At 41.4% G+C, this 25,464-nt stretch overlaps 1 protein-coding gene across 4 annotated transcripts in view; it reads right to left on the bottom strand.

The window, feature by feature from the left end:
* lrrc56 (leucine rich repeat containing 56) overlaps positions 1–25,464 on the bottom strand; it is a 77,626-nt gene that overhangs the window by 12,960 nt on the left and 39,202 nt on the right. For all 4 annotated transcript variants that reach the window (XM_078415275.1, XM_078415276.1, XM_078415277.1 and 1 more), the window contains 2 exons: positions 14,745–14,841; positions 12,132–12,329 (listed from right to left, as the gene is read on the bottom strand). In XM_078415275.1, coding sequence (XP_078271401.1) covers positions 12,132–12,329; positions 14,745–14,841 — 295 coding nt within the window. The remainder of the gene's footprint in view (positions 1–12,131; positions 12,330–14,744; positions 14,842–25,464) is intronic.

The following is a 25,464-nucleotide window of genomic DNA, read 5'->3' as shown; positions in this document are numbered from 1 at the left end:
ACCTTGTAGAGATAATTCAGAACTTAAGCAACTCAGGACTATTATTTTCAGTAATATCCTGGTTAAATCTTTACTGTTAAAAGCACAGACTGCAGATGCTGGTTTACACAAAAGGACATAAAGTAACTCAGCGTGTCAAGCAATATCTGTGGAGAACGTGCATAGGTGACCGGGGTTTCAACGTCAAACATGTCTGCAGAAGGGTTCTGACCCGAAACGTCACCTATACTTTTTCTCCAGAGATGCTACCTGACCCGCTGAGTTACTTCACAATTCCGTGTCTATCTATGGATAGGAGACATTTTGTCCCGACCCAAATTTTAAAATCATGTAATCATTTTTAAAATCAAAGAGCTGAGTGGCCTATTTACTTCCACCAAAACCATCTAGCACTCTCTTGGCTGGCCTCCCATCCACCACCTGCTCAGCGAAACCTCTGCTGCCTGTAACCTCATCGCATCATCTTGTCACTTCCTCTCATTGTGCTCAGAAGTCTACACAACAACTTGTCACAATATTTGAAACACTTATCTCTCATTCTAATATGCACCTCGGCCACTACACGGAATAGGATGGGTTCTGCGCTCCAGACATGAGGGATGATCTCAGTGAAACAAAATGAAGAGGTAGCTTGATGTTGAGTAACTACGACCCCTAGCTGGAGAGTCTAGATATAGGGGCACCACCTCAGAATAAAGACTGGCCAAATAGAATTGAGATGAAGAGATATTTCTTTACTCAGGGAGTTATGAATATTGGAATAATCTGAAACCCATTGGTGCTCAGCCACTGAGTGCTCAAACTGCAGACTGATAAGATATTTTTTTGATGCTAAGGAGATCAATCATCATGGAAAGGAGGCTGAGTTGAAGATTGACCATAATCTGTTTGAGTAGCTCAGCAGGAATCCTGGGGTCAACTCTGGTGCTTCATATTACAAGGCTCAAAGATCTGTCAGAAGTAGCGTGGATAAAGAGAAAATGTTTCCATATGGGAGAATCATAAACTAGAGTCCACAAAGTCACGTTCCAGGCACTCACCACCCTCTGTGTAAAAAACTTGCCCTGCACATCTCCTTTAAATATTAGCCCTCCATCTTTGTCCTCTAGTCTTTGATATTTCCACTCTGGAAAAATGATTCTGACTCCCAACCCTACCTATGCCTCATAATGTTATATACTTCCACCCGGTCTTCCCTCAGCCTCGAGGCTCTACAGAAAACAATCCAAGTTTGAGATATTTCTTTACCCAATGATTACACTGTAGAACTCGCTGCCAAATGAAGTAATTGAAGAAAATAAAAAGGCATTTTAGGAATAACAAGATATAATACGTGACACTGGCTTATTCTAATCAGGTGTGGTGAACTGGAGTCGCTAAAGGCTCCTGCGGAACGTGCAATGGTTTTCATTTCCCATGGTTGCAGCTTCCTCAAAAGCAATATCATTCCATATGGTATGAGCACATAATATCGGCCTGTGTGACCAACAGTGACCTCAACCTTCACAAAAAGCAGAAAAACCCAAGCGGAGATCACTCAGGCTTTACTCTTGCGGCTTAGTGCTGCCTTGTAACCTCTGAAGCAGTCACGTGTAACAGATGTGTTAAATGCAGGATTGGACTGTGGACAATAATTGCTCTTTTAGTGCTGTTACTCTTTATGTGTCTATTTGCAAGCTCGTGTTACAACAGCACTGAGAGACAGCAGGTTTTGGAGAGATTGTTAGCGTGCCTGCTGGTTTTGTAAAGCTGTCATGAATAAAGTAACTCCATCTACAGTTTAAATTAACAATTATTTCCTCAGTCTTGGAAAGGGAATATAGAAGATAACTTTCATGGTGAATTACAAATAATAGAAATAATACCTAAATCGGAAAACTGAATAGTCATGGAGATGTTACACGGAAATAGGCCCTTCAGCCCACCTTATCCATGCCAACCAAGTTGGCATACTCGCTAGTCTTATTTGCCTGCATTTGGCAGATAGCACTCTAAATTCTTCCTGTTCATATATCTGTCCAAATGTCATTTGAAAGTCATAATTGCATCTGCTTTTATAGCTTCCTCTGGAAGTTCATTCCAAATACGGGCTGCCCTCTGAGTGAAAATGTTGCCCCTGAGGTCCCTCTTAAATCTCTCCCCTTTACCTTAAGCATATGCCCTCTAGTTTTGGAATCTTCTACCCTGGGAAAAAGACAGTGAGGGTTCACTTTATCCATGCCTCTTATGACCGTGTACACCTTAATAAGATCTCCCCGCAGCCGTTTACGCTTCAAACAAAAAGTTCCAACCTATCCAGTCTCTCTACAACTAACGTCTGAAAGCCCAGGTAACATGTGCAATCTCCCCCAATCAAGATAACACTTGCACCTGAAGACATTGAGAAGTGATTCAACTGAAAGACTAAAAGATAAAGTCTCCCAAGGCCAGCACAAACTGGTCGGTCTGTGGTCCCACGATGGGTTTGAGCAGAAGAGGGTGACATTGTCAATGTGCTGGGAGGCTTTGACCTAAATGCCGCCTCTCCTGGCATTGTTACCAGTGCCTTTCCTGATGGATTCTGCAAAAGTCTCGATACAACACACAAACAAGAGTGAGGACAGTGGGCAGCCTTGCCTGACTCCAGATTTGATGAGGACACTTTATCTCCCACCCATTAAGTTGAACTGCACCACTGATGTCAGTGTAGAGCAGTTGTATCCAAGTCCTGGGTCCCTCCCTAAGCTGATTGTAGAAAGCATGTCCAACATCTGATATTTTGTCAAAAGTCTTCTTCTGGTCAGAGCTGACATGTACAAAGGTGGCAGCATCCCCAAGCAGCGCAAAGTTGTCAGTGATTTTCCTGCCAGGTACAGCACAGGTTTGATCTGGGTGGACCACCCGTCCCAGCACAGGTGATCCAATTGCTGACATTCTGGGTGGTGGGTATCTGGAACAGGCTGCCAAAGGAGGTAGTTGAGGCAGGTACTATAACAGTACTAAAAAAGACATTTGGACAGATACATGGATAGAAAAGGTGTAGAGGGATATGGGCCAATGTGAGCAAATGAGACTAGCTTAGATAAGGCATCTTGGTCGGACGAATTAGGCCCAAGGGCCTGCTTCTGTGCTGTACGATTCCACAACTCTATCTTCAACAGAATCTTGCAATCAACATTCAACAGTGATGTGGGTCACCGATTCCTGATGTTCGCCTTCTAGGAGATGAGGGTGACGAATGTCCTTCATGGATTCTAACCTGCTGCCAATTAGAAGCATGGCATTGTAGACAGGACAGAACATAACCAATCCCAAAGAGGGTAGGTCAGTGGATGTTCTCTGCATGGATCTCGGTAAGGCATTGGATGAAATCCCCCATGCTAGGCTGATCCAGAAGATGAAGTTGCAGAGGATCCAGAACTAGTCATTCTTATCATGAAGGAACTAACTTGCTCAGGGCAAGATATTCATAAAAGCAATGAAATGTGACCAGGTTATCTGTTGTAATAATAATGTTTGAGTTATATACATGACCAAGACATCGTGACGAACTCGCCAACACTTCCTTGAAATAGTGACGAAGAAGTAGAAAGTCATCAGGGCTTTGGATTTGATTTGAGGTCATCAGGGTTTGATTTCTCATCAGTAAGAAGATGCATCAGAGATTGAGGCACCTTATGCAATGCACTGAAGTGTCACCCCGGATATTATACTGATGTCACTGAATCCAGAATACTGAGACTCAGAAGAATTAACTGCTGAATCATATCTAAAGCAACGAGAAGACCATGGAGAGTACTGAAACTGATCTCTGGTACAATTGGATTAAAGTAAATGGAAAAGCTGAAAAACATTGGGACTTCTCAACCTTAAATAAAAATTAAATAAAGGTTTATAAAGAGGCAACAAGTAGAGGTGTGTAAGATAGTGAGCTAATAATTCTGTCTGCTGTGCTTTTAAAAGATGCAAACCCACACCACTCAGAGTACATCTCACCACTTCCATTGGAATGAAGGTACAGCAGCTAGAAAACCATGACCACCAAGTTCAAGAATAGGCTCTTCCCAGCAACCATCAGGCTCTTCAACACCACACAACAACATTATCTAGTGATCTTCTTTGCCTTGTGTATTTGGTTGCACTAAGGACTTTGGTTTGCACTATTATAGTTACCTAGTATTATGGTTATTCATTTTATATCATTGATCATTCTAGCAGATGGTAACACCAAAACATCACCATCATCATAATAATACATCTCTCTTTCTCTAATATGAATTAGGTGATTGGGTACCAAAGCAGCCTTCTCGAAAGAATCCTGTAGATACATTATATCCAAGAGAGGCCTGATCGAGGTGAATGGCTCAGGTTGCTTCTTGATAAAGAAATGTATTTGGCACACGATCAATCCCAAGCATGACAACTGCTAAGAAACAGTGCATTCAGCTTATTATACTAGTGCTGCCTCTGTGAAAAAATCTCTAATTTAGATCCATTTGCCAAAGCCTCAAATTATTCCCTTCAGCTATTTATTCAGTCAACACGATTATAGAGTAAACAACAAACAGCTGGATGGATTCAGCGGGTCAAATAACGTCTGTGGAGGCAAAGTGATGCAGGATCTTGACCTGAAACACTGACGTCCCTTTGCCTGACCTGCTGATTTCCTCCAGCAGTTTGTTTTTCACTCCAGGTTCCAGAATCTACAATCTCATGTCTCCAACATGATTATAGATTACAATTTTATTACAAATATTGCACCAGAACTCTTTCACACCCAGAAAATACAAAATGCATCACATCCAATGAACCACTCATGAAGATCTTTCAGTGCTTGCCAAAATTGCAACTGCTCTACATTGAAATATCCAACAAAACAATACAGGCCAAAAGGCCAATTGACTGTTTTGTGTCGCCAACTTTGGGAGAAGAATTCTGGGCTGGACTGTAGTCCCATTCTTTTACAATTCATGCCTTTTATGTCCATTTTAACCAAATTCAAATACAACCTTACAACCAATAATCTACCCCACCCTCCACTTTGACTCTATATTATAATTGCTCTCCCCCTTCACTTTATTTAACATTGTATGAAAACTCAGGGTCATGTTTTGAAACGTTAGTCAAACATCAACAATACAAACTCTTGCTGTGATCCACCTGTTGTGTGCTCAATTGTTGGATTTTGGCCAAACTGAACGATCCACACAGCATGGAATACAGGTCCTTTGGTGCACCTTGTCCATGCCAACCAAGTTAGCATATTGAGCCAGTCTCAATTTCCTGCATTTGGCCCATAGCCCTCTAAACCCTTACTGTTCATATATCTGTCCAAATGTCTTTGAAACATTGTAACTATATCTGCTCTCTCTACTTTTCTCTCACTTCTCATTCCAGACATGGAATACCCTCTGTGTGAAAAAATGTCGCTGAGTTCCCTCTTAAGCCTCTCACAGGCATATACCCTCTAGTTTTAGAATACTCTACCTTGGGAAAAAGACTATGAATTTATAAACATGATTATGTGCGTTCACTTTATCCATGCTCCTCATAATCTGTGCACCCCAATAAGCTCAGCCCTCAGTCTCCTACGCCTCAATCAGTGGATTGAAGCCAAGACTGTAAATTAATTTTTAACTTCTACAATTTCTCCATTTCTGCAACATGTAAGTTACATGCTGCGCTATTATTATTATAAATAAGGTGATATTTTTTTTGCTGCAGACTGATTCTGTGAAGAGCAGTAACTCACTAGTCCCTTGTGAACGATAAAAACCTTTCTCGTTACAGTTGGCAATAAAAGCCGAGTCTATCAGAGTGGTCAGATTAATGATTCAGAAAAGCTCAGTTACAGAGCACAACCTTCACATCAGCAATAATTCTACGCAGATTCTCTGGATAAACAAAGCAAAATTCAACCAACAGTGCAAATGTCAATATCACTTGCTTTTCTTTTTGTATCTATTTTATACTGAACTGGCCATTGTCTGATTACTAGCTCCTGACTTGCATCTTCGCTCCACCTTGTTGGTGTCCTGCCTCTGCTGCTCTGTCAAAGGTGCCATCTGCATTTCATCTGCAAACTTACAGAACAGACCATATTTCCATCTCAATCATACTACAGACAACAGAGGACCCAGCACCAATCTTGGCGGAACATCACTAACCACAGACCTCCAGTCAGAAAAACACCCCTCCACCACTGACTTCTGACTTCTACGGTGGCGCTGCGGTAGAGTTGCTGCCTACTCGCCCAACACATTTCATGGCCACTTTTTGCCCTCTTAATTTTTGTCTTTGTGCTTTCCTGCTTCCTTTATATTCCTCAAAGGCCTTGTCTGATTTCAGCTTCCTAAAACTTACACATACTTCCTTTTCCTTTTTGACTATATTTAGAATATTTCTCAGAGACACCGGACAGCACAGGATCCCGAGCAAAAAACAAACTGCTTTGGAACTCAGCAGGTCAGGCAGCATCTATAGATGAAAATGGACTGACAGCAATTTGGGCCAAAATACTTCTTCAGTCTGAAACGTCATCTGTCAATTTTTCTCCACAGATGCTGCCTGACCCTTTGAGTTGCTCCAGAAATTTTATATCCTTAATATACTAATTATTATATCTGAAATATCTGTACCCTGGAACATTGAGCTGCCCATCCTGCCCTTAGTTTAGTTTAATTTAGTTCAGAGACACAGCATGGAAACAGTCCCTTTGGCCCACTGAGTCCATGCTGACCATCCATCACCCATTCACTCTCATTCTATGTTATCTCACTTTCTCATCCACTCTCTACACATGAGGGGTAATTTTACAGTGACCAATTAACCTACAAACCTGCATGTCTTTGGGATGTGGGAGGAAATTGAAGCACCCGGATGAAACCCAGGGGGTCACAGGGAAAACGTGCAAACTCCATACAGACACCTGTCGAACCCAAGTACTTGGTGCTGTGAGGCAGGTCTTCTAACAGCTGCACTACTGTGCTGCCCAATATTCTGCAACAAAGATTTGTAATGGCTGCAATTTCGTAGATCTACATAGTAATCCAGGCTCTGAGCAGATCTGCCATACCCGTCATACTCCATTATCCTTCAAACAGCAATTCCAAAACATTATACACCAACTTTTCTGCTTGTGGTAGCTGCACACAAGTTGGCTCCTCTATTTCTACATTACAACAACGATTCGCCTTCAAAAATACCTCGTTGGTTTAAAGCACTTTGGGATGTTTAGAAAGGTATTGTGAAATGCACTCTCTAGATTCAAATCCTTAAGGGAAATAAATGATATTATAATCCTTCAAGAGTAATCCACACGAGTCCTTAAAAGTCTATGATGGATACGTGCAGATCCTAGTTAAAAGGCAGTTTTCAATCAAGCACTTATGCTAAGCTCTGTTAATATACAATTCTTGAGGGATAAGTGCTGTTTGATGCATCCAGCAGGAAATGCAAGTACAGTCACTCAGAATAAACTGCGGAATGAAGTATCTATTTGCATCTTAGAAATAACCTTTAAAGGAACTGTATAAAATACCTAATGTTACTGACAAAAAAATTTACATTTCTATAATGCTTTTCACCCATGCTATTTTTATGAATAAAAAGGTGGCGGTCGGCATATCAATGAAAAATGTACATTTACCTACATTTAGCAGCAAATATTTTACATCAATAAACCCTTTTGTTTTGATTTTTCAACTAATCAATTTCTAATTTAATAAACTAATAATTTAAAAGTATAAAATAACATGTTAAAAATTAAATATATAATTCAAATAGTATACACTAAAAGGTTTAAGGTGCTGGTATGCCATCACAAAAAAAGCACTACTGTTGACATCCACATTGCTTTATGACAAATGAATTGCTTTTAAAATATAGCCATTGTTGTAACATAGGATATATGGCAGCCGATCTATACACAGCAAGCTTCCACAAACAGCAACAGATGATGATCAGAAAATTTGCTCTTTTGTAATGTTGAGTATCGGATAAACATTGGCTGGGATCAGTGGGAATAACTCCCCATTCTATTTTGATCAAACACCATAGCATCCTTTATTAACCGAGGGGTTAGAGCAGGCCTCACTTTAATGTTTCATTGGAGAAGCGGCACCTCCAACAGTGAGCTGCTCCTTCACGACTGCACTGGAGGTCGTCTGGATTTTTTTCCTGAAATCTCTGCAATGGAATGAACCAATGGCCTCCTTATCCTGAGAAAAAAAGTGCAACCCGCTAGACACCATGCTATAGGAAAAATAGCATGAGGCGGGAAAGAGTTCAGAGAAGACTCATGGAGATGCTGTCAGGACTTGAGGGCCTGAGCCTCTTGAGGGCAAGAGGATGGGCAGGGCCTTGGGCCCACCAAGTCCACACTGACCACACCGATCACCTGTTCCATGTTATCCCACTTTCTCCTTACACACCAGGGATAACTTTACAAGCGCCAATTAACGTACAAATCAGAGCACCAGAAGGGATCCCACATGGTCACAGGGAGAATGTGCAAACTCCACACAGACTGTACCCAGGGTCAGGATCAAACCCAGGCGTTGTGAGGCACCAGCTCTACCTGCTGCACCACTGCAAGGTGCATAAAATCAAGAACGGGAATAGTTAGTGTGAATGCACAATGTCTTTTTCCCAGGGTAGGTGAATTAAGACCGAGAGCCCATGACTTCAGGACAGGGGGGAAAGATTTAATAAGAACACAAGGAGCACCATTTTCTGCACAGTTGGTGTTGAGTATATGAATCAAGCTGCCGGGTAGTTGAGGTGAGACAATATCAACGTTTAAAAGTCATTTGGACAGGTGCGTGGATAGGAAAGGTTTAGGGGATATGGGCCAAACTTGGCGTCATGTTTGGCAAGGTCATGGTGAGCAGAAGGGTCTGTTCCTGTGCTGTATTGGCCTATGTTCTATGTTCTAAGATGAGTCAGTTACGCCATCCCCAGAGGTGACATTGTCTACGTCAGACCGATGCTGGAAGATGTTCTGTGCACAAGCCTGATATTGGACGTGATGAATATTGAGCAAATTCAGGTTTCTTGGTGATAAATTACTCACCTCTAATTGGGAGGCTTGGAGCAGTTTGTGTTTCGCATTTCCCCCCAGTGGTTAAGAATAGTCGATCCATATTCACAGACAGCTGCTCACACAGATACTGATGCAGCACCAGACAATGTCTTCATGCATTATGCAAACAGATAATACAAAGCACAGGAGTGATCAGCCAGTCCATTAATCTTGTTCTTCCAGGACTACTTCTCTTCCATGGCAAGTCACGTCTTAATATCTTGATTGAGTATATTGAGGAGGTGATGAAGGTGATTGATGAGGTTGGGGCAGTGGATGTGGTCTACAAAGATTTTAGTAAGACATTTGGTGAAGTGCCTTCTGGCAGGTTGATCCATAAGGTTAAGATGCATGGGATCCAAGGTGACTTGGTAGTTTGGATTTAGAACTGGCTTACCCATTGAAAACAGAGGTTCATGGTGGAAGGGAGTTATTCTGGCTGCAGGTCTCTGACCAGTGGACATCTCTGTGGTCAGGGTTTGACTCTTAACATGCAATCTAATCCCAAGGTATTTCTCCATTGTCTATTCCCATCATGACTTCAGCCCACCTGGGCTTCAGTGACCATTTCAGTCTATGTTCCTTGTACACTGACACACTCCTTTTGGTACCACTGCCAGCTACTCTGGGCACTTGGTAGAGTCTGGAAGGTGATATTAACCTATGCCCTCAAGTTCTAGACACACTTACCCTGTGGAAAAGATTGTGACATTTCACCTTATCAATGATGAGGTGAAATGTCATGATTTCATATACCACTGGGACAAGAAAGAGGATCCTACTTGTGTGAACTGAGCTGACACTAGGTATAAGGGATTACAAAAGGCCAAAAAATGGATTTTAACTGTGTAAAGACAGGCCAAAGTGTAAAAATCAGATAATCTAATATTAAGAAAAAAACGATGAAATTCCTCATGCAGCAAAACACAAAGTGCTGTAGCAACTTAGCAGGGTCAGGCAGCATCTGTGGAGGGAATGGGCAGATGCCGTTTCGGGTAGGAACCTTTTTTCCAGACTGATCAGGAAATTCTTCATTGTGGCTCAATCTGAAGACAGGGATGGAGTGTAATCACTTGGCAGAAGCACTTGGAGTGAAATTCTGCCCGTGGACTGTTCTCTCAGCTGGGAATGTTGCCAATTCCCCAGTGCACTGATATCTTCATTGGGTGCACACCAAGGTAGGAGATGCAGCACTCTCCCTTCTCCACAGAACATCAGCCCTCTGTAAAATGAACCAGAGGACTGCAGTTCTGCCTAGCTCTGCACCACTCATCCTGCCAGCAGCTAATTGATTGAATTCAATTTCATTACCTGAGTGTGCAAAAATGGTAACGGAAAGAATGCAGAGCAGAATGCTACACCATTTTAGGTGAATTTGGATTAAAATAAAAGCACTAAATCTATAATCACTCGGGTCATTGCATGTTGGCAATGCTGGTCTTTTTACAGTGTACAGTGCAGTTTGGTTCCCTGCGTTCTCTGTAATAGGGAAGATGTGTGAAGTAGCTGAGTGGGATATAGTGAGAAAGAAAAAATATAATCTTTGAATAAAAATGTAAAATTAATTGGTAACATTTTCTTATATAGATAAAGGACGTCTACAAGTAAGTATGCAGATATAACCAGAAATCCTATTTCTGATGAGTTTGAATTAATTGGTGCACAAAAGCTTTTCATTATCCTTTTTTTCTCCAGAATTCATCGATTTTTTCACAATTACATTGCGTACATCTACAGCAACTCGGGAGGTTGGAATCTGACTGAAGCACGCTATCTGCAACTTTCCCTCAATCAGTCAGTAGCTCCCAGGAGGCCAGCAGCTGAGCTCTTAATGTCTTTCGCATTCGTTCACAATTTGAAAAGATTTAAGCACCACAAAGAACAAAGTAAATAAATGTTTTATACGCTGTTCTTTTTTTTTGCAGGAACATCAATCTTCAGTTTTGTTTATTCACCTGACCCAGGCTTCATTTACAAGACCAGCATTTATTATCCATCTCTAATCTCTAGACGATTCGCTTGGCTATTTCAATGGCACTTAAAAGTCAACCACATTGCGCTGCATCTGGAGTGACATGGAGGCCAGAAGAGGCAAGTGAACTTCCTTTACCAAACAAGTCGGGCTTTTTACAACATCTGGTACTTTCATGGTCAGTTTAGCGATGCTAGTTATTGAGCCATAGAGCTATATGGCATGGATACAGACACCTTCTGCCTAACTCATCCATGCCAAACCAGGAGTCTTCCTGAGCTAATCCCATTTGACTGAGTTTGGCCCATATCCCTCTAAACCTTTCCTATCCGTGAACATGTCTTTTAAATTTTGTAATTGTACCTTCCTCAACTCTGGCTGTTTTTTTCATCTACTCATCACCCTCTGTGTGAAAAAATTTATCTCCGGTCCCCTTTAAATCTTTCCCCTCTCACCATCAACATGTTTTAGATCCCACCCTGGGAAAAAGACTGGGACTATTCATCTTATCCATGTCCCTTGTGATTTTATAAACCTCTATCATGTCACCTTTCAGCCTCCTTTGTTTCAGGGGAAATAGCTCCAACATATCCAGTTTGGCCTTTAAACTCAAGATCTCAAGCCTGACAATGTTCTTCTGAATCTATTCTGCATTCTCTCAAACTCAATCACATCCTTCCTATCATAAGGCCATCAAATAGCATACAATATTCCAGTTGCATTTGCACCAATGTCTTGTACAGTTGCAACAGGCAGTCCCAAACCCTGTACTCAATGCACTTTTCGATGAAGGCAAGCATTATGCCTTCTTGTCTATTTGTATTTCTGTTTTAATACTGATTTCTGTTTTCACCCTCAAGTATTTCAATTCCCCTTTATTGATAATTGTTATTTAATATAAATTGAATTGTGAATTTAAATTCCCAGGTGCAATGTTGAGTTCAAAGACATCTTCAGATCGTCAGTCCAAGCTTATGATTACGAGTCCAGTAATAAAATCACAATGTTACCGTAGCTCCTAAATTAGTGTCGATGATTGTAATACGAAATGAAACCATCATAACCACACTTACAGTCAAAGTAATTTGCTCTTTTTACCTCAATGGCCCCTGGGTTTTGTCGAAAGCAGAAAGGGTTGCCTTCCAAAGTGAGGGTGTTCAGCTCGCTGCACAGAGCGATGTAGTGAATCTGCACAATATTGTCTATATTGTTCCCCTCCAGGTCCAGCACTTCCAGCTGCTCCAGCATGCTCACCGGGCTAACATCCGAAATGCTATTGTACGCCAAATACAGCTCCTGCAGTGAAAGCAGGGAAATATAACTTCGGAAACAAGGAGGCCATTTAGGCCCTTTAACCAATCCTGTCACTCAACTAGAATGGTTGATCCATATGTCATTTGGAGTCAGGCATCTTAACTCCGCATCCTGAATGACAAATATCTACCGACCAAGTTTTAAAACTTGTCATTAACTCCAGTATTCATGCAATTCGCAACCAAAAAAGTTTGCTTCCATTGACAGCCTGGGATATATTTTACCTCTTTAAATTCTCCCCTTTCCTCAGTAATATTCCTACATTTAAAGATCTTAAACCAATTCAGAAATCAGTGATAAATTAATTGGAAACATACTTGAAAACGAACTCATAGTCATAGCATATCCCCTTTAACCATCTTTTCTTTAACCTTAAACCTATCCCCTCTATTTTTAGACTCCCCTACCAGGGAAAACAGACACTAACTCTCATATTTTTATATACTTCTATCATGTTACCTATCAGCCTCCTTTCCTTCATGGAAATCATACCCTGTCTATCCCATACTTCCTTAAAACTCAATCCCTCATGTCCAGGTAACATCCTTGTGAATCTTTTCCTCCTTCTCTCACAATCACATCTTTCCTGTCATATGGCAACCAGAAATGCACACAATTCTCCATGTACAAACAAAACAACATTTTGTCCAACCGTGCATGATGTCCCAACTCTTGTACTCAATGCTTTGGCTAATGAAGGCAAGCATGCCATACGCCCTCTTCACTACCTTGTCTTATCTGCTCTGAAAATAGACACAAAGTGCTGGTGTAGCTCAGCGGGTCAGGCAGCATCTCTGGAGAAAAGGAATAGGTAACGTTTCGAGCTGGAACCCTTCTTCAGACTATCTGTGCTGCCAGTTTCAGGGAATTATGTACTTGTACCCCTACATCTCTGATCAAAAATGCTCCCCAGGGTTCTGTCATTCACTGTGTATGACCTAGCCTGTTTGAACTTTCCAAAATGCACCACTTTACACTTATTTGAGTTAAATTCCTCCAGCCATTTCCCACTTTCCCAGTTGGTCTATATCTAATTGTAACCTTGGACAACCTTCTACACTGTCCACCCTACCAGTAATTTGGTATCGCTTCCAAATCAATGATATATCTGACAAACAATAGTGGACCCAGCACCGATCATGCAGCACACCACTGCTAACAGGCCTTCAATCTAAACACAATCTTCCACTACCACCCTCTGCCTCCTTCCGCCAAGCTAATTTTTGTACTATTTTAGTTTTCGGCATCGGAGGTATTTGGATTTTAGTGTTCCACAGTAGAATTTCATTTTCTCTTGCTATTGTATGATAGTCATATCTGTGCAAATTTCTTCCTGACCAGAAACTCTGCTATTCCACCCTTCTAACGGGTCATTTCCTATTCTTATTAGTTGCCAATAAGATGACATAAATCCTTGCTTCCCAATTTGTATGTCTCCAGTCAAATATCAACCCGAACATTCAATCTGAAGCAACAGAGGTCCATGGGTATCTCTGCTCCACTCTTAAACATACTTTCAGAAATAAAGCATGAAAAATTCATCAAATGTAATTGCAAATTGAAAACTAAAGTGGCCTCAGCAGCCGTGACAATGGTAACAGAGGCTGCTGAGGGTCTGAATATCCCCGACCCTGGGTATAAATAGCTACGCTTACACTCAGTGAATGGAGGATCATTTCCTTTGATGTGAATCAGTGACAAAGAAAATTGTCACCAAGGGAAAGAGGAAAAGGGTTAGCTAAATGTTTTCCACAGAGGACTGATGGAGCCGGGAATGCTTTTTGACAGGAAACTAATGAAGCAAAGACAATTACATCTTTACTGGAAAACTCATAAAAACATTGAAAGACAATAATACCAGAATGTGAGGGGAGAACAGGAGAGCAGGATTGATTTGGAATGGATCCAGGGCTCTGGGGGGGAAGGCATTGGAATTAGTTTGGGATTGATTCATGGATAGGGAAAGCAGTCTGGGCAATAGATTAGCCTTGGAGTGATACAGGCACATGGCAAAATATGGGCAGGGGGATTATGAAATATTTTCAACTGCAGTGGCAAAGAGCAGTCAGAACATAATGGGATGGATGGCCCCTGTGTGCACTCGAACATCAATGTAGCTTAGACTAAAATCTCTCTGCTGACAGGAATTTATTTCTCTACAGCAATGGAATCTGTGAGACTGGGCAGTGTTCAAATAATTTTGGTGAGCTGCTGAAACATTAATACAAGGAGAAAAACATTTTTTTTTAAAACAAGGTAGCCACGCTTTCCACTCTGCACAATTCCATGTGTTTCCTTGCCTTAATAATAGATTTAAACAGCTTGTGGACCTGACCAGTTATACTCTCTTAATTTCATGGTGCACTTCTTAAATCAAGCACTGTACAAGCCAATCACCTTTAAAGAACAGAAGGAAGAAATTCCATCCAAGTCAGTCAGACCACAGCGAGCCATCCAGAGCACCTGGAGTTTTGCTAATGATGTTCCGAGGTCCCTAAACATTTATTGAGAAAGTGGAAAATCAATTACTTTCATTTGACAATTTATGAGCCATTGTAACTTAATTATAATTATGTTAACTTGCAGGAAAAAACTCTCAACGTTCATTCTGGAGGAGGAATTACTGGAAACTATCCAGGAGAGGTCATACCAAAGTTCTCATTGCTTCACTGAGAGCCAATAAAGACCAAACAAGGGTGCTTTTATAGAAAGCCGCTAATGATTCAAGATGTCCCAAAATGTCTTACAGTCAATTCATGAGTCTTTAACTGTAGGGAACAGCAATAACACCAATAACATTCAACCGCACAACTTCTTAACATAAGGGAGGCGGACCAAGGTGACTCCACGGTTTACGGAACTGTCTGGTTGATGGATTAATGAGGGAAGTTGGAGAGAGAGAAAAAGCAAAGGGAAATATAAAAGCTGTGAAATGCAGATTAGAGCTGCTGCTGGGACCTGAACCCAAATGGAGAATGCCAGAAAGGCCAAGCAGATCGGGCAGTCTTTGCGGAGAGAGACAGAAAACGAGCACTAAGTTATTGTTTCATGAAAACCAGTCAATTCAGATACAAACAAAGAAACAATTATCTGAAATTATTAAATCCTGAAGACTGCAACTTGTTTAGGTTTATTGTCGGGTACAGTGAAAAACTTTGTTTTGTATCCGATACATTCAAATCAGATGTATCTGATTTGAACTAAATACAATCTGATTTGATCTAAATACAATCAAGCCAAACTCAAGTAAATTAGGTAGATCGAGGAAAAGATACAAATTCATTCTGGAGGAAGAATTGGAAACTATCCAGGAGAGGCAATCTATTTTGAAATATATATAGTTCCCAGTATTATCGCACAACAGTTCAAGAGAACAGTGAAGAAGGCCACAGATGTGTGGAAGTGGGATGGAGAATTAAAGTGAAAGGCACCTGGAGATTCAGGGAAGCAGCCCATGCAGACTGAATGGTTGTGTGATGGAGACTGTGTGATGGGGTCTGTGTGAAGAGACTTGGTGATCACTTTGCCAGCACCTTTGTCCAGGTTTTACATGTCCTCTTGTTTCCTCTGCATTAATCCTGCAATTTGTGAACAGCATATCACCATGGCAACCATGGCCTCATTTTTAGTTTAGTTTAATTTAGCTTAGTTTAGAGATACAGCGAGGAAACAGGCCCTTCGGCCCACTGACCAGCGATCCCTGCACATTAACACTATCCTACACACACTAGGGACAATTTACATTTAAACCGAGCCAATTAACCTACAAACCTGTACGTCTTTAGAGTGTGGGAGGAAACCGAAGAACTTGGAGAAAACCCACTTGGTCATGGGAAGAACGTGTAAACTCCCTACCGACAAGCACCTGTAGTCGGGATCGAACCCGGGTCTCCGGCGCTGTAAGGCAGCAACGCTACCCCTGTGCCCACCACATTCCATTTTTATTCTACAATCAGCAATTGGGATAAAGGACTAGGCTTTAGTGGTAAACGGCCTGAGCTACAGGGAGAGGTTAGGCACACTAGAACTTTATTCCTTGGAGTGTAGAACGCTGAGGGTTGATCTTATAAGGGCTTGATAGGTATATAAAATTGTGAGAGTCACAGGTAGGGTAGACAATCAGAACATTTTTCCTAGATTGGAAAAGACAAAAGCAAGATGGCATGGCTTTAAGGTGAGAAGGGCAAAGTTTAAAGGAGATGTACGGCACGTTTATGTTCCAGAGGGTAGTCGGTGCCAAGGGTGGTGGTGAAGCCAGGTGCAATAATAGTGCTTAAGAGGTTTTTAGATAGGCACTTGAATATGCAGGGAATGGAGGAGTAGAGATCACATGTAGCAGATGAGATTAGTTTATATTGGCATTGTGTTCGGCACAGATAGAAAATAGACAATAGGAGCAGGAGTAGGCCATTCGGCCCTCCGAGCCAGCACCGCCATTCACTGTGATCATGGCTGATCATCCACAATCAGTACCCCATTCCTGCCTTCTCCCCATATCCCTTAACTCTGCTATCTTTAAGAGCTCTATCTAACTCTCTTGAAAGCATCCGGAGAATCGGCCTCCACTTCCTTCTGAGGCAAAGAAATTCCACAGATTCCACAGATATTGTGGGCTGAAGGGCCTGTTCCCATGCTATACTTTTCTATGTTCTATAAATACTGGTGATGAGTAGGAGAACTTGCTGTTCTTTAAGAAATTGGAAAGAGTGCAGAGAAGACTTATACGAGTATTGTTAGAACTGCAGGGCCTGAGGTACAGGGAGAGGTTGGGCAGGCTAGGACCATTCCGTTGAGTGCAGGAGGTTGAGATGTGACCTTCTAGAGGTATATAAAATCATGAGGGAATAGACAGGGTGAATGTACAGAGTCTTTTTCCCAGGGAAGAGGCATCAAGAATTCGAGGGCATAGGTTTAAAGGTGAGAGGGGAACAATTTCATTGGAACATGAAGGGGCAACTTTGGGTATATTATCATGGGTATATTGAACGAGCTTCCAGAGGAAGTGGTTGAGGCAGGTACAATAACAACATTTAAAAGACATTTGGACAGGTACATTGTTAGGACAGGTTCAGAGGGATGTGGGTCAAATGCAGGCAAATGGGACAAGCTTTGATGGCATATTGGTCGGCATTGGATGAATTGGGGCAAAGGCTTTTGTGCTGTATGACTATGATTCTGGGTCTCTCAAGATTGTGCAACTTGACCTGAACAAACTAATGATGCTTCAAGGCAAGTATGAAACGTTGTTAGCTTTGCCTTTGAGAATTCCTCAGCACTGCAACGTAGATGTTATACTCAGGTCTCTGGAGTGGGATTTAAATCCATACTACTTGGAATTAATAGTTGACTCACAGGAATGTCAATATGCAGCATGAAGGTAATAAAAAACTATCTGAACCCATCAATATAACTGAAACCTAGCAGAATGTTAAGGACCTGAGTGCAGTGATAACAGTATTCAGCTTTTCACTGCTGATTTAGAGATTGTTTTATGATACAATACAAAGGGACAGCCACCAAGATGGAGAAGTTACTTAAGCTCTTGTTCTCGCTCCCAATTTTACAAAACATGCGCACATGGAGAAAATGGAAAATCAATGGCAAACATATCCAATGCGCAGTGCACAAGCAGACTGCTGCAAGGAGGAACGCAGCTGGTATGTTCTTAAGTTATTGGAGCAGAATTAGGCTATTCGCCCCATCAAGTCTACTCTGCCATTCAATCATGGCTGATCCATCTTTCTCTCTCAACCCCATTCTCCTGCCTTCTCCCCATAACCCCTGACACCTGTACTAATCACAAATTTATCAATCTCTGCCTCAGAAATATCCATTGGCCTCCACAGCCTTTTGTGGCATTGTCTCAAGGTGTTCCAATGATGCCACATAGCGTAATCAATTTTTCAAAACATCTTGTCATGTTAGAAAATTACTCTCAGGTCTCTCAGAATACATCATGGATCTGGTTCATTTACAGCCAGAACTGGTCACAGTGATATAAAGCTTGCAATGTGTTTCTCAGGATGTACTAATGACAAGTACATTCACCATGTTCCAGAGTCTTGATTCTTGAGTCAAGAATCTTTAATTGTCAAATATTCTGAGAGTCTTACTTGCTGCAGCTTAATAGGCTTATTAGCTCAAGAACACACAAATAAATATACAATCATCTATAATATATGTTAATAATTAGCAATACAAGATAACCATAATAGTGCAAACCCAAAGTCCATTGTACAATCAAAGATATAGTCCATAGAAAATCATAGTTGAAATGGTTAGTGCTGTGTGGTATTCGAGCTAGAAGGTTGCTGGGAAGAAGCTGTTCTTGAACCTGGAGGTCATGGTTTTCAGGCTCTGCACCTTGTTCCCGTTGATGGTGGCAAGATGAGAACATGCTCAGGGTGCCTCATAGACGCAGATGTTTCCAGTGCCAGTGCAGGCCCATCAGCTCAGTATCCACACCAGACAGAAATGAACTAGATGTCAATTCTATCTTTTGGCCAACAGTCCTAGACATTTAGCTCTTCAGGTTATCATCTAAGTATTTTTTAAACATGGTGAAGGCTGCTTGTCTCCTCTGCTCTTTAAGGCTGTAGGTTCTGATTCTGACCGCTCAACCCGTGGATGAACATTATTTTTATCCCCCTCTAATTAACTTTGTAAATGCCTTTTTGTTAATGATCCCTTGGCTGAGGGAAATAATTTCTCTGTTCATCCTGTCCAGGCCTCTCATAATTTGAAATATTCAAGTTGCAATCATTCGCAGAGAAATTAGTGAGGAGATTTAGCTAACAATCTTCACTCAGCCAGCAGTGGATGTCTATAAGGGTGATAGAGGCTTGGGACCTGGTGCTGGAAGATGGGATTAGTTTTGACTGGGACAGACATAATGGGCTGAACGGCCAGCTTGTTTGACATACATTTTTATGATTCTAATTAAATCTCTTCCGAGTCCCCTTTATTACAAAGGAAACAACCCTGGCACAAAAAGTCCCTGCTCAGAATACAATTCTCCAGTTCAGCAATGTTCTTGTAAATCTCTGCAACCTAACTAGTGCCATTTTTATTTTCCTGCAGTGTGGGACCAGAATTGTACCCAGCTCTGACTGGAGAGTAAACAAATGCTGAACTCTGTTCTGGCATGGCCTCCTTGTTGTATTCTATGCCACAGCCCATAAAGACAAGAATTTTGTGTACCTCCTTACCCACCTGTCCTAGTAACCTCATGGTCATTGCGGGCACGCATTCCAAAATTCCTTTGCTCCTCTACACTTCTTAATACCCTTTCATTTATTGTGTCTTCCTTTAACTCTTTCACCTTCCCCAAATGCAACAGCATTGTTGGAAATTTATGACTGAAAGAGATCACTTGGTTCAAGAAGTGCATTCCAGTCAAAAGAGGGGAGGATATCCAGCCTAATATCACCCCCACCTCCGCCCCCGATTTTTATCCCACTCTCTGGATGTCTAGGCTCTTTCTTCAGCAATCTGGATGTGAAACATTGTCAAATGCCTTCCTAAAATATATTCCATCAAATGCTCAACCCTATCAACTTTTGTTACCTCTTCAAAAAAATGAATGCATTCAGACATAACCTCTGAATAGATCCATGTTGATGTTCCTTGAGTAACCTGTGCCTCCCTAAATGGTAGTTTATATGCCTTGTTAGTTTTGTTTAGTTGTTTCTACCCATGCTCTCAGACTATCTAAATCTCCTGAAATCTATTACTGGCCTTGAATTTTTCTCCTGCATTTTGTGTCACATGCAGCTAGTCCTGTCTGCCTGCCTTTGACCCATATACCTTCTAACTTTTCCTATTCATGCACCTGTCCATATGTCTTTTAAATGTTGTTATTGCACATTTTCCTCTGGCAGATCATTGCATAGATTCCCACCATCCTCTGGGAGAAATAGTTGCCCTTCAAGTTCCTATTAATTTTTTCCCTTCTAATCCTTCTAATACTTCAATTCCATCACTTTAAGTTTACAGACAAGCTGCGTGCAATACTTTATCATATGCCGACCAAATGTCTATTTAGACCACAACAAATACACATCCTATCATCGCCGCCAGAGCATTTTCTTTTGTGCAAAACTAATTTAGTTCCTTAGCTATATCTTTCCCCTCCCGAGTGGATCTCCTATTTTTTTTATCCCTGATCAGCCCTAGCACTTTGCTATCGAGACAGATCTTACTGTACATGATTTCAATCGTACCACACAACAATACAAAATGTAGTGCAAAATAAAGAGTGCAGAATATAATGCTACAGAGAAAGAATTGAAAATTCAAGGGCCGCAATGAGGTTGATTTGGAATTGATCCTTTCCTCTGTGTATTTGCGCAAAGAAGATTTATTTCCACATTTACTGACAAGCTTGTCATTTTTTTAAAATCGATAAATGTTCAGGCTGTGAGCAGTGCTGGAAGGCCTGTACTTACTGCCCACCCTTTACTGCCCTTGAGAAGGTGATGATGAGCCACCTTTTTGAACTGCAGTACCCCTTATGAAGGTGGTCCAACAGTGCTACATTGTTCCACGATTTCAACCCAGCGAGGATGAAGAAACATCTACATATATCCAGATAAGGGAAGGTGTACAAGGAGGGGAAGCTGCTAGCGGTGGTGTTCCACATGATTGATGCCCTTGTCCTTCTGAGTGTGGAGCTTGTAGGTTTGGAAGGTGTTGTCAGAGCCTGGATGAATAACTGCAGCACATTTTGTAGATGGTACACACTGCATCCACTGTGTGTTGGTGGCCGAGGGAATGAATGCTTGGAGTGTTAATGGGACACCAATTAAGCGAGCCGCATTGTCCTTGACAGTGCCCAGCTGTTTGAGCATTGTTGAAGTTGCACAGCCAGGCAAGTAGAGAGTAATCCATCACACACGACTCAGCGAGATGAGAGAACAGTTGTGAGGTGTCAAGAGACGAGCCACTGCTCAAAGAATAACCAGCCTTTGACTTGTTCATGTACTCTAGTTATTAATGTGGCTGGTTCACAGCAGTCCAATGGACATAACGCGAGCTTGTCCAACCTTTCTACCCATTCCACAATCAGTCAAGTAAACTTTCCCTGACAGTTTCCATTGCATTGACATCCTTCCTTAAAAAAAGAGGCCAACGCAGTACATGGTACTCGAGGTCTTACCAACAGCCAATATAACACAAACTTTTCCATTCAATTCTTTCAATAAAAGTTCACATTCTATTAACTTTTCTAATTACTTGCTGTACACTAAATACTAGTCTTTTGAGAATCGCACACAAGGACACCAGGTACTTCTGCGGCTCAGATCTCTGCAATCTCACATAATTTAAATATTATATTTCTTTTTAAATTTTCCTGTCAAAACGGGCGATTTTGTGCCATTTGTCATATCTGCTCTCACTCTTGATCTGCCACACAATAAACAAGAGCAGAAGCCGGCCATTCATTTCCACAAACCTCCACCATTCAGCACGACTAAGATGCACCTACCCCATGTTGCAGCTCTACTCCCATATCCTTGGGATTCCTTGAATATCCAGAAATTGTATTAATCTGTGTTTTGAATGCACAGATAAATTTCTAGCTTTAATTGCTCTATTTTATTCTCTTATGGGAAAATACCTAGATTGCACTTCCTTAAAGGTGCAAGGAGTTTACTAATGCTGATTTCATTTAGTCTCGCACACTGTCTTTGTTTTCCTGATATTTAGGGAGCTTATTTGTGTCCTTCTTTGTGAAGACAGAACAATGTGTGCATTTAATTCTTCTTAATTTCTTTATTCCCCTATTTCTTACTGTTGATGACCTAGATTGGTTTTCACTATTTTCCTTCTCCATTTTTAGAAGTTGTTGGGTGCTTTTACAGTTAGTTTTTATATTCCCTGCAAAGTTATCATGCTCCATCTGTGCCTCTTAATCAATCTTTGTGTACTCTTACTGAATTCTAAACTCAGGCCAGCTGCTTTCCTTGGCAATGTAATGCGTCTCCTATTTGGATTGAATACTATCCCTAATTTCCTTCATAAGCCACAGATGAGTTCTCTTTCCAGACTTACTTTTGTGCCAGACAGGAATGAACAATTATTGTAGTTCGTGCAGACATTCTTTAATATTCATGATCAACCTGTTCAGTAAATTTCCCCAATCTACCATAACCACTCCATAAATCACACCATCGTAGTTTCCTTTGTTCAGAATCCAGACTCTAGTATCTGATTCTACAACTTCTGTCCCCTTATAGTCATAGAGCTGTACTGTATGGAAACATCTCCTCGGCCCACCTTGTTAATGATGACCAAATTGACAAACTGGGATAGTTCCATTTGCCTGCATTTGGCCCATAGCTCTCTAAATCCTTCCTAATCCACAGCTTATCAAATGTGTTTTAAAAGTTACATATGTATCTGCATCTGTTTCTGAGGCAGCTCGTTCCAGACTGCCCTCTGAGTGAAAATGTTGCCCAAGGTCCCTCTTAACTCTCTTCCCCCTTTCCTTAAACCTAATTTTAGAATCCTCTACCCTGAGAAAAAGACAATGAGCATTCACATTATCCATGCCCCTCATCGTCTTGTATACCTTAAGAAGGCCTCCTATGCTCCAAAGAAAAAAGTCCCAACCCATCCAACCTTTCCCTATCATTCAAGTCCGTAAATCCAGGTAACATCCCAGAAGTATTCTATCATGTTATGATCACTCTTTCCTAGCGGAGCTTGCAAAATTAGGTTGTTAATTAATTTTGGAAAAGGAATGAAACTGCAAGTGCTGGACTCTGAAACAAAATAGAAAAAGCTGGAAGAACTCAATTATTCAAGCAGCGTCTGTGGAAAGGGAAAGCGGGTAACGTTTTGGTCAGTATCCCTTCCTCAGAACTTGGGAAGAGCTGGGGGAGGAGTAAGGTCTAAGACAAAATGCCAGTGGAAATAGGTTATGACAGATCAGGTGAAAAGGAGCGTGAGTACTGACCAGTAACTGGGTCGTTTAAGGAAAAAGGGGGGGGGGGGGGACATCAGTATGACAATGGGAAACCACGACAGAGCAAAATTCAAGAATTCCATGTTCATTCTGGAGGGTCGCAAAGTGTCCGGACAGGAGATAAGATGTTGATAAGATGAGGTTTATGTTGGACCTCACTATGGCAGAGCAGGGGGTCACAGACAGACAGGTCGGAAGGGGAATTAAAGTAGCAGGCCACAGAACGCTCAAGATTGCCCCTGTGGACTGAGCAGGAGCTCTGCAGAGTGATCACCCAATCTGCGTTTACTTTCTCTAGAGCAGAGTAAACCACATTGTGTAGACTGAATGAAGCCAGTCACACAGCACAGAAACAAGCCCTTCACCCTAACTTGCCCTAGCTGACCAAGATGTCTCATCTAAACTAGTCCCACTTGCTCATGTTAGGCCCAAATCGCTCTAAACCATTCCTATCCATATACCTGTCCAAATATCTTTTAAACATTGTTATTGTACCTGCCTCAACTACTTCCTCTGGCAAAATATATAGGAAAGAACTGCGGCTGCTGGTTTAAATCGAAGGTAGACACAAAATGCTGGAGTAAGTCAGCGGGACAGATAGCATCTCTGGAGAGAAGGAATACGTAATGTTTCGGGTCGAGACCCTTCTTCAGACTGATCATGGGTCTCGACTGGAAACGTCACCCATTCCTTCTCTCCAGAGATGCTGCCTGTCTCGCTGAGCTACTCCAGCATTTTGTGTTTACTTTCTCTGGCAGCTTGTTCCATGTACCCATCACTCTCTGTGTGATAAAGTTGTCCCTCGGGTTCCTAATAAATCTTTCCCCTCTTACCTTAAAACTGTATCTATTCTTGATTCCCTTACCATGGGTAAAAGGCTTTGCACATTCACCCTATTTATTCCCCTCATGATTTTATACACCTGTATAAGATCACCCCTCAGCCTCCTGCGTTCCATGGAATAAAATCCTAGCCTGCCCAATCTCTTCCTATAGAGTCCTGGCTACATTCTCGATAATCTCTTCTGCACTCTTTCCAGCTGAATGACATCTTTCTTATTGCTGGATGACCAAAACTGAACATAATACTCCAAGTGCAGCCTCACCAATGTCCTGCACTTATTCAAACTATATTTCCACGAAAGGTACTAGGCTGCACCTCTGGCAGTACTGATTCTTTGCACTGGGTCAAAGTTGCAATCTGTAATTCTGTACTCTGCTTTACACAGCATAAGGTAGAATTATCACATGGAGATGAACCCAGGTGACAGGATACGCAAAGCAGGAAGGGCAGGTCTTCTGTCCACTTGCACGAGTCTCATGTTAGGTGCCCTCAACATTAATTTTGTACTTAATTTCATGTTAACATTTATTACTGAAGTCTCAATCCAAATTGAAAATACACGGAGAATCAAGGAATTGTAGATGCTAGAATCTTAAGCAAACCACCGAGTAACTGGAGTAACTCAGTGGGTCAGGCAGCATCTCTGCAGGACATGGATAGGCAGGCACATTTCGAGTTGGGATACGTGCATGTGTATTGACATTTCTTGGGAGAAAAAAACCAACATTTTATTTAACTTTGGATAATATGAATAAATACTATCTGAAATTGGGTCCCAACCAAAATGTCATCTGTCCATTCCCCCCACAGATGATGCCTGATCTGCTGCTTCTCCAGAACTTTGTGTGTTGCTTGATTTCAGCATCTTCAGTTTCTTGGGTGCCCATTAGCTAACACGCATAAAGCTGATACGTATTCAAAAGGCTGCAAGACATTAAAGATCACGCTTCTGAAATGACAGAAATGCTTGACTATGTCAGTATAATCTAACTCTGCAATAATTTTCAGAGCAGCACAAAAAATGTGCTTTCTTTAAAATAAAAACAAGTGGTCATGAATAGGCCATGATTCACCTCCGTTATACCCAAGGAAACAATGTTCTAATAAAAGTCTTCTGTTGAAGGATTTCATAATTGTGTGACAAAAGCATGGTATCTCAGAAAGTTGCTGAATGGAGTTATTAAATGTCAAAAGACTGTACAAGGCCATCTGGATTTTTAAAAAAGGAAAAGATTAAAAAATGCACACGTTGTGCAGAGATAACATTTGTTCTGGTTTGAGCAAGATCTGGAAACAGATGTGCGC

The sequence above is a fragment of the Rhinoraja longicauda genome, chromosome 18 (assembly GCF_053455715.1).
Source record: "Rhinoraja longicauda isolate Sanriku21f chromosome 18, sRhiLon1.1, whole genome shotgun sequence".
NCBI classification, from domain to species: domain Eukaryota; kingdom Metazoa; phylum Chordata; class Chondrichthyes; order Rajiformes; family Arhynchobatidae; genus Rhinoraja; species Rhinoraja longicauda.
This window is presented reverse-complemented; position numbering and strand designations above follow the sequence as displayed.